The following is a 9,715-nucleotide window of genomic DNA, read 5'->3' as shown; positions in this document are numbered from 1 at the left end:
ACATGCACAAAATGAATACTGTAGAATTCAAACAATTCGATGATGACTTCGAAAGCCCTAAATTGCTTCCAATTGTGTGTGGCATTTGCATTAGACGTTCAGCTAATGTTCTGTGGGCATGAATTCTGAGGCTGAGACTACTACTTACTAATTTGCCAGCTTTACTGCCTGCTGTTGTTGAAGATCCTCAATAAATACCCTTAAGCTTACCTGTCTGTTCCCAGTTGTCTCCTTCTGTCTGATACATACAGGGTTGTGTAATAAATGCACTCAAATTTTTAGTAAACAAATTTAGCCACAGGTTTGTTACACAAACCATCATTTCCAGTTCCTTATTTCAAAATAATAGAGCATAGGTGCTGCACAGTCCTGATGTAATTTCTTAGAAGTGGTAGTTTAATGTGACACTTGTGTGGTGACAAATCTGGATTAATGTCAGATATTAAAAAAACATTTAAATGTATGGGTTATCTTAAACACACACAGATTAAAAAATGTAAATTATATGCAAAGAGTGATAGTGTTGTTGTTTTCCTTGTCCATTTGAAGTCATGTTTCATTTTCTCCAGGGAGGGCATTAAGTTTGTTTTGTAAATGTAAAAATTTGTATATATATTGTGTATTGTTAGATATAAAAATGGACATTTGTATCTCAAACAAGCCACTACACATCTGTTTCAGGACCAACGGCCCATCTTAAAAAACATGATTCTCAGTAGCATTTACATTTTGCTCGTGGGCTTTACTAATTGTTTCTTTTTCAAAATGTCTTGGTCATCATCAGACTTCAGCTTGGACGGAGATTACTTATTGGGTGGCCTTTTCCCTTTACATGAAATTGAACAGGAAACAACCCTGTTTGTCGCAGAGGCAACAGAATGTTCCAGGTAAGCAAGGATCTTTTACCAATGTTTGGTTATGAAGGCACATTATTTTAAATCAAAGCAGCATTTCCTCAAAGTTTTTATTGCTAAACTGAATATTAAATTACATGCTAATTAACATCCTCACTTTTGAAGGCATATTTCTGCAAAAACTGGCTATGGAATGTTGCAAGTTATGAAGTTTGCTGTTGAAGAGATTAATAACTCCCCCACTCTTCTGCCCAATGTTTCTCTGGGCTACGAAATTTTTGACTATTGTTCTAACATAAAAAATATAAATTCAGTCTTAAGTTTCATCTCAAGGAATGGTTCAATAAAACCTAAAGAAATACTCAACAACTATCAGCCTAAAGTGGTTGCTTTAACAGGGCCATTTGGAAGCACAAGAACCATTACTATTGCACCACTGATCACAATGGACCTTATACCAATGGTAAATTTTCTGTTTGTAAGGTTTAGAATAACACTTACTTCCTACCTTTTGTTCAGAACTACAAAGTTACTATATATTTACAAATATATGAGTGTTTTCTTATCTTTTAAAGGTGAATTATGGAGCCGCTAGCTATGCATTAAGCAATAAACTTCAGTATCCTTCTTTTGTAAGAACAGTCCCTAGCAACAAAGACATGATAGAGATGATTATTCACATCATACAGTGGTTTGGATGGAACTGGGTTGCCTTTCTTGGTAGCCAAGACGATTACAGTTCAGATGGACTAAAGCTGTTTAATGAGTATATAAACAATACTGGTATTTGTTTGGCCTATCAAAAGGGCCTAAGTCTAAATGCAAACTACAGTCAAACGCTAAAAAAGATTCATATGCTCAACATCAATGTCATTGTTGTTTTCGCTGTTTCACAATATGCAAGCAAAATTATCAAAGCAGCTATAGCAAACAACATCCAAGACAAAGTATGGATTGCAAGTCATACATGGGCTCTGAATCAACAGCTTCCAAGAGAGCCAGGAATTGAGAAAATTGGCACAATCATTGGCATTACAGACAGACTGTTGTCGTTCCCCGGATTTAATGAATTTGTCTATAAAGACAGAGGAACAACTGATGTTGGCCATGATGAAGTCAAAAGTAAGACATGTAATCAAGTTTGTCATTACTGCTCATTGCTGACTGCAGAGGAGATTATAAATGAGAATCCCTCATTCTCCTTTGGCATCTATGCTTCCATATATACAATAGCTCATGCATTGCATAAAGTACTGCAGTGTGACATCAATGAATGCCAGAAAAATACAATGGCCAAGCCATATATGGTAAGTGAAGTTTAATCATTATTTCAAATACATTATTGAAGTAACAGTGTTTTAATTAATTAAATAATCAATAATGGTGATTTTTTTATTTTTTATTTAACTACATATTTTACATTATATTGTTTTTATTTAATTTAATACATAAGCAAAACAAATGTAATATTATTTTTAATATTATATTTATATTTTGTTATATAACATTATATTATTAATAATATATTAATATAATTATAAATTATTTGTCTTTTTTATTTGAACTCACCTTACAGCTTCTGGGAGAGATAAAGAAATTGGATTTTATACTCAATGGCCGTCAGGTGAAATATGATGACAATTATGATCCAGCCATCAGTTATGATGCTGTGCTCTGGCGCACTGGTGTGAATCCTCCACAGTTTCAGATAGTGGGCTCATATGATAAACATCCAGAAATCACTTTTACCATGGACAACTCTCTCCTCCCCTGGCAAAACAATGGTTCTGTAAGTTTATTATTATTATTATTATTTGGGCTATGAAATATTTGACCATTGTTTCAAAGAAGTTCCATTCAGTCTTACGTTTCCATTCAATCTTACTACATCTTTACATGTGTCGACCACCATGGTTTCTCTGAAGGGAGGGGTGAGCGGGGAACTGAACAGCTGATTCCAATTCGCAACCTCACCGCTAGATGCCGCTAAAAATTACACAGTGCACCTTTAATTGTGATCCAAAATCATCACAATAAGAAGTACCAAAGACAGAGAAGCACCTGTGATATACAGAAAGGACAAATCTTTGTCCTTAATGCTTTGATCTTACATACTGACCTCTTCAGTCAGTCGATGAAAAAGTTTTAGGAAAACATACATAGCTGGGGTTCCAGTCTGCAGCTTTCAGAATATTTATCTCTCTCTGGGGGTCTGCAAGGGCTGTGACCCCCTTCTGAGGGAGGATTGAAAGTCACCATTGCCAATGTGGCACAATGATAGAGCAGGTGTTTGGTTAAAAGAACAACAGGAATTGGAAACCACACTTTCTTTCCCAGTATTGCATTCTGAGCAGTACTTGATTGCTTATGCATGCCCGTGCATTTTGGCAATGATACTTCAGATCAGCTTGTAGGATGGGTATATGTCTGAGGACATCCTGCCCCCTTCACATGCCTCCACAGAGTTAGAGTGGTGTTGGTCAGTGGATGTGGACGAAGGTGTGACGGTGCACCCTGCAACCTCTCGAAAGCTGAAGACATGAGTTGTAATGGATAAGTATTCTTAATAGTAATGTTGTTCAGCTCTCGGTAATCAATGCAAGGTCACAGAGAACCATCCTTCTTACCCACAAAAAAAAAAAAAACCCCGCCCCCACTGGAGAAGAGGAAGGACGGATGAACCCAGAGTCTAAAGAATCAGAAATATATTTCTCCATGGCCTCCCTCTCAGGAATAGAAAGAGAGTATAACTTGCCTTTGGGCGGAGATTTGACACTAAATCTATGGCACAGTCATAGGGACGATGCGGAGGAAGAGAAGCAACCCGGGACTTACTGAGCACTTCCTTCAGGTCCAGATACTGAATGGGCACGCTTGGCAACGCCGTGGTCTTCTTCTGAAAAACAGAAACAGGAACAACAGGACAGGCAGAAACCAGACAAGACTCATGACAACTTTCACTCCACAATGTGACAGTGTTAGAACCCCAATCCACTCGTGGATTATGTTTGAACAACCAGGGGTGACCTAAAACAATGGGAGCAACAGGGGAGTCCATGAGGAAAAAGGATATGGTTTCTTGATGGTTGCCAGAAGTGATGAGTGTGATGGGCTCAGTATGGTGGGTGACGTGAGGCAGTTCCTGGCCGTTGAGTGCGGTGACATGGATGGGGAGAGACACAGAAAGGACAGGAATGTTCAGGTGATGTGCAAGTGAAGAATCAATGAAATTACCTTCGGCTCCGGAGTCCAGAAGAGCTTGGCATTCATGATGGTGATTCTTCCACCGCAGTCTCACCGGAAGGAGGGTCGATGATGTGGGTGAGGACTTTTCAGCGGAGATCCCACCCGATAGTAGCCTCAGATTTACTATCGGGCTGACTCTTTTACCGGACAAGAGTAGTTGTTATGATCAGAGCCTCCACAGTATAAGCACAGTCCTTGGGACCTCCGCCGTTCCCTCTCCCTCCAGGACAGCCGAGCTTGACCCACCTGCATGGGCTTGTGATCGTCGACAGAACCGACCGTGTTCTCTCGACTCAAGCGCCCCCTACTGGGAGAGAATGGAGGTCTAGGAGGACTGTGTTGGCAGCCCAGGCGATTAAACCTGGCCTCCACCCGCAACGCCAGGTCTATCAGTTCGTTTAGAGTAGGGGGCAGCTCGAGGAGGTAGATCTCCTGCTGAACACGGTCGGATAACCCATGCAGGAATCTATCCCACTGCGCTGCCTCGTTCCACTGGCACGCGGCCGCCAGGGTGCGGAACTCGAACTCGAAGAACGGTCGGCGCAGGCGGTGCGATGGTCACAGTGGGAGACGTAAGCTGATGGATCTGCTGGGTGAGCTCGGACACCTGTGCCACCAGCGCTTGGACAGCGCGTCCGGTGTTCGAGATGCTCTCCTGCTGCTGATCCATTCTTTTGCTGCTGTGGTGCATGAATTCGGTGAGGGTATTGGTGCTCGCTGCTTCCATGTTTGGTGAGATCGTTCTGTGACGGTGGGTTAAAGGACAGTTTGGAAACAAGTGCGAGTTAATGAATTTAATGAGATATAGTTGATAGACAATGACACACGATGACGATGAAGACAGCTACACTCCAGAGAGATGGTAAGGCGGTGAGTAATCCAGACTGTTGTGGAAGACAGGTGAAGAATCCGGATGTTGACGGCGTGAGGCAGCAGGAGAGAGTGGCACAGGAACTGCGGGGAATAGAGCCGAAGGTAAGTGTCCGTGGCTGAGTGATCGTGCGGAGAGTGGATGAGGTTCTGGGGAAACACAGACATCCAAAACGCAAACTACACAGAAGCCAGACGGGGGTAAACACAACGACATGAAACAACGATCTCACAAACACTAGACGTGAGACAAACCATTATAGAGAGGATGAGTAATGAGTGGCAGCTGATGCTGATACAATTAACAGAAACGCCCACAACTAATCAGTGCAGACGCGGAACACACAGAATTCACCACAAAGTGTAAACAACCCAAGATCACGGTTTACCAACTGTGACAGAAGCTTGATGGTCTCATCTCTCTTGCTCCACTCTGATATCCTTAAGAACCTTTCTTCCAGGGTTGCCAGAGCACTTCACAGCATACCTCGCTCTCAAAAGCAAATACATTGTCAAAGCTATATTTTCATCTAAGTTAGAGTCTAAAGTAGAATTGTATGCTCCACTGTAGATGGTTGCTTAGTAGATACCTCTTAGAGTTGATGCAAGGTGAATAGAGTTTTAGTAGGACAGTAAAGATTCCCTCTACTTCAGTTATATTTCTTCCCAAGTTGGGTCTTGAAGTAGGGATGTATGCTTCTCTCTAGATCATACCTGTCAACTCTCCTGTTTTTCACAGTATTCTCCCGTATTTTACCATTCTATCCTGCCATCATCCCGTTTAAATATTTTCCCGTATTTCTCCTGTTTTTTAATCTTTCTATACAAAAATCCCACTGGATGTATTTTATGTTTCCTACATTCTCCTCTGGTAAAACTCCCGTAATTTGTATGACCCAAACCTTATATGAATAAATACGTCAACAAATTCCAATGTTGACTACTTGCCAGATCTTGAGAGAGAGAATGAGTTAGCATTTTCAATAAGCCCTTCTGCTTTTGGTTTTAGTCCAAAGCCAAAAACTACCCTTATTTTCACACAGAAAACACAGTTTGATATGTACACAGTTTAAAAAATTGTCTGATAATAATTGTTACAATTAATATAATAATAATATAATATAATAATTTATTATTTTGCCCTGCTCCTGCCCCAACCCCAACCCCCTGTATTTTGGGACCCGAATGTTGACAGCTATGCTCTAGATCGGTGCTGTATAGGCCTCATTAGTATGACCCATGTTCAAGAATCTCACAAGAACAGGCAGACAGCCTGTGAGTGTCTCTCAAACCCCCCCACCCTGTTATCTACTGCATATTATAGTTATCCTAAGAGTAATGCATACTATAGTTAGCACAAGTGTAATGTGTTAACTATAGCAGGTCCTGCAGAAGTGTCTTTATTGAAGTCAGGTTTGAGCTATTCTCCTCAGTGTACTGGGGTTTTTAAGTAGGGCATAAACTCCTCTCCAGTATCCTTGGCACTGGAGTATGGTGGATGAATTAACTGGCATCTGCAGTCTGCTTTTATCTTGTTTGCCTCTCTGCCTGAATAGTGGTAGGGACGTAAAGTATGAAATATCACTCTCTTTTTTATGTTGGGTGTTCTACTAAGACCCTGTTTCGACAATGCTAATCAGTAGAGGAAGTACGCCTAGAGGCATCCCTCCTTGTAATCTGTCATATACTATGGCCCAGTGCTTAAACAAAAAAGACAAAGCACTAGCTAAATCGGGTCTTAGGTAGAGTCTTTACTCAAGGCAGGGTATGACCTGCTCTCCCTCAGGTGTGCTGGGGTCCCACTTGGAGGAGTGGTAACATTGAATGATTTAGTATGAAGCACTACTTACTAAGATTTTTAACACCTTGCATGCTCCCTTTGGTAGGGTGCTCAAGTACACCTTAGGGTAGAACAGGGTGAATGGAACTATGATGGGCAACTCACAAGACTCTCTCTCTTTTATTTACCTCACACCCCAGCTGGTTTTGGGTTTTTAAGAAGGGATACATGCTCTACTCTGTTAGGGTGCTTCTATATAGTTCTCTTCAGACAATTGTAGTCAGTATTACACTGTGGAGATTTGGATCACAGATGTCCCTCTTTGTTATCATAGAATGTAATAGTTTACCCTTAACTATAGTGAGTTCTGGAGAAGTGCATTTACTCAAGTCAGGGTATAAACATTTTTTGTGTGATTCTGATGAGTTTTCTTCCACAATTAACCTAGGTTGTTGAAATGGATTAGAAGCTCGCTTTGAAAGTTGTAGATGAAAATGCTCCCAGCAGTAGCCTGCTCCCTAATAGCCATGTTGATATGTTTTGTCTCATTGCCATGCCCAGGGCTTCTCTGCATGTCTCCTTCAGAGTTGATGATGTGTGTTGCATGTGCCCTTTTAAACTCATGGGTGCTTCACTTGGGACATCATGGACTATGATTATTGGCATGTGTTCATGCGGGATTCAGACACCAGTCACGCTGATGGATTTCCCCATAGTATGAATTCCTTGATGCAGCACCTAGTTCCCCTTCTCAGGGAACCATGGTTACATACATAACCTGATATATTTTTATGCTGTGTTGTTTGAGAGCATTGGTCATAGTTTATAGAAATGTGTAAAACTGCTAAAGACTTTTACTTTAAATAACACATTTTCATGTTTGTTAAAGGTTCCCTTCTCAAACTGCTCTGTTGAGTGTAAGGTGGGATATTCAAGACAAATTGAAGGTTTTCATAGTTGCTGTTTTACGTGTAAAAAATGCCCGCCTAATACCTATGTGGATTTTTCTCGTAAGTACCTCAGGTGGCAGTCAATTTCATATTTAAAAGGAGAGTCAACATAAAAATAAAATTTCTGTCATCATTTACTCCTCTGCATGTCAATCCAAGCATATATATAAATTTCTTTCTTTCTTTTTTTCTTGCAGAGCATGAAAAAAATAAATTAAATTAAAGAATGTTGTTAAACTAATAGTTTCCATTCCTATTAACTTGCATTGTATTTTTTATACATACAATCTAAAAAATGCTGGGTTGTTTAAACCCAACTTTGGGTCAAATATGGACTAAATCAACTTTTCGGTTAAAAATTTTATGTAAAAATTTAACTCAACATCTGGGTCAGTCCATATTTGACCCAAAGTTGGGTCGAAACAACAAAGCATTTTTTAGAATGTACAGTAAAAGTCATTGGAAAGTTTTTAGTTGTTAGCTCTTTTCGGAAGATCTTATTTTATTTTATTTTTCCAAAGAAAGTCAGATATGTTTGGAATGATATGATTGTGTGTGGGTTCATTTTTTGAAGATTTGCGATTTGACGACAAAATATTTCCCCACATCCAGTTACTATTGCTTTTGACAAAATATTTTATGTATTTTTTTAGGGGACCCTTATACCTGTTTTCCTTGTGCAGAGGGTGAATGGTCTGATGAGGGCAGCTCAACATGTCAGACACGTACTATTGTCTATCCTCAGTTTACAGAAATCCTCTCCATCATTGTCTTGGTTTCTGCTGCATGCATAATTATTCTCCTTATTGCCATATTCTGTCTTTTTGCCTACAATTACGACACACCAGTGGTGAAGTCGGCTGGTGGCAGCATGTGTTTCCTCATGCTAACCAGTTTGATTTTGTCTAGCATAAGTGTGTTCTTTTTCTTTGGAAAACCCACATTTGTATTTTGCCTCCTGAGAAATGTCATATTTGAATATTTCTTCACTGTCTGTATTTCCTGTTTGACTGTCCGTTCCTTTCAAATTATTTCTGTTTTTAAAATGGCTACTCAGTTCCCTAAGGTGTACAGTCTTTGGGTAAAACACAATGGCCAGTGGCTCTTCATTGCATTTGTTTCTTTCATGCATTTAATATCTTGTGTGATATGGATGACTGTCAATCCTGTCAAAGCCATTGCTGACTCATGGACTTTTAAAGACCAAATTATGCTCATCTGTGAGATGGGGAGCACTATATCATTTACCATAGTCATGTTTATAAGTTGGTTTATTGGTTTCTTGTGTCTCCTGTTTTCTTATATGGGAAGGGATCTGCCGAAAAATTACAATGAGGCCAAATCAATAACCTTCAGTCTCATTTTGTACTATCTGACCTGGATTGCTTATTTCACAGCATACCTCTCTGTCAAAAGCAAATACATTATCATTTTGAATGCAGTGGCCCAGGTATCCAGTATAAATGGAATTCTCTTCAGTTATTTCATACCAAAATCTTACGTCATAATATTCCAACCACAAAAGAACACTCCTGCATACTTTCAAACTTCTATTCAGACATATACCCAAACAATTAGTAGGACCTAGACTCATACATTAGTATTTGTATAGAAAGTTAACTCTTAAAGGATTAGTTGGAGCTTTTTATGTTATCCTGAACCGGAGCACACAGATGAAGAACTAACCACGTGCGACCTTTTCCAACTTGATTACATAATGTGTGAATTTGTAGAACCACACCGCAGAGCTAGTGCAACATGAGCATTTATGGTTAAAAGTATATACATTTTATTGTTTATCTTTTTGAAGGTAAAATATAATTTCTCTAGACACGACCTTTATTCCTCGGCTGGGATCATGTAGTACGCTTTGAAGCTGCATTGAAATTGAAATGTGAACCTTCAACCCCTTGATCCCAATTGAAGTCCAATATATGGAGAAAAATCACTTAAAAACCTTAAATTCTTTTGAAATGACGAAAGAAAGATATGAACATCTTGGATGACATGGGGGT

The 9,715-nt window shown here is 39.6% G+C and overlaps 1 protein-coding gene across 1 annotated transcript; it reads left to right on the top strand.

Moving 5' to 3' along the window:
• The first annotated feature begins 705 nt into the window (after nucleotides 1-705).
• On the top strand, nucleotides 706-9,288 carry LOC128019201 (taste receptor type 1 member 1-like). The gene is made up of 6 exons (XM_052605301.1): nucleotides 706-887; nucleotides 1,020-1,317; nucleotides 1,430-2,161; nucleotides 2,431-2,643; nucleotides 7,640-7,760; nucleotides 8,354-9,288. The coding sequence occupies exons 1-6, from the start codon at nucleotides 706-708 to the stop codon at nucleotides 9,286-9,288; spliced, it is 2,481 nt and encodes an 826-aa protein (XP_052461261.1).
• Nucleotides 9,289-9,715: the final 427 nt, after the last annotated feature.

Source organism: Carassius gibelio, chromosome A8, assembly GCF_023724105.1.
Source record: "Carassius gibelio isolate Cgi1373 ecotype wild population from Czech Republic chromosome A8, carGib1.2-hapl.c, whole genome shotgun sequence".
NCBI lineage: Eukaryota > Metazoa > Chordata > Actinopteri > Cypriniformes > Cyprinidae > Carassius > Carassius gibelio.
This window is presented reverse-complemented; position numbering and strand designations above follow the sequence as displayed.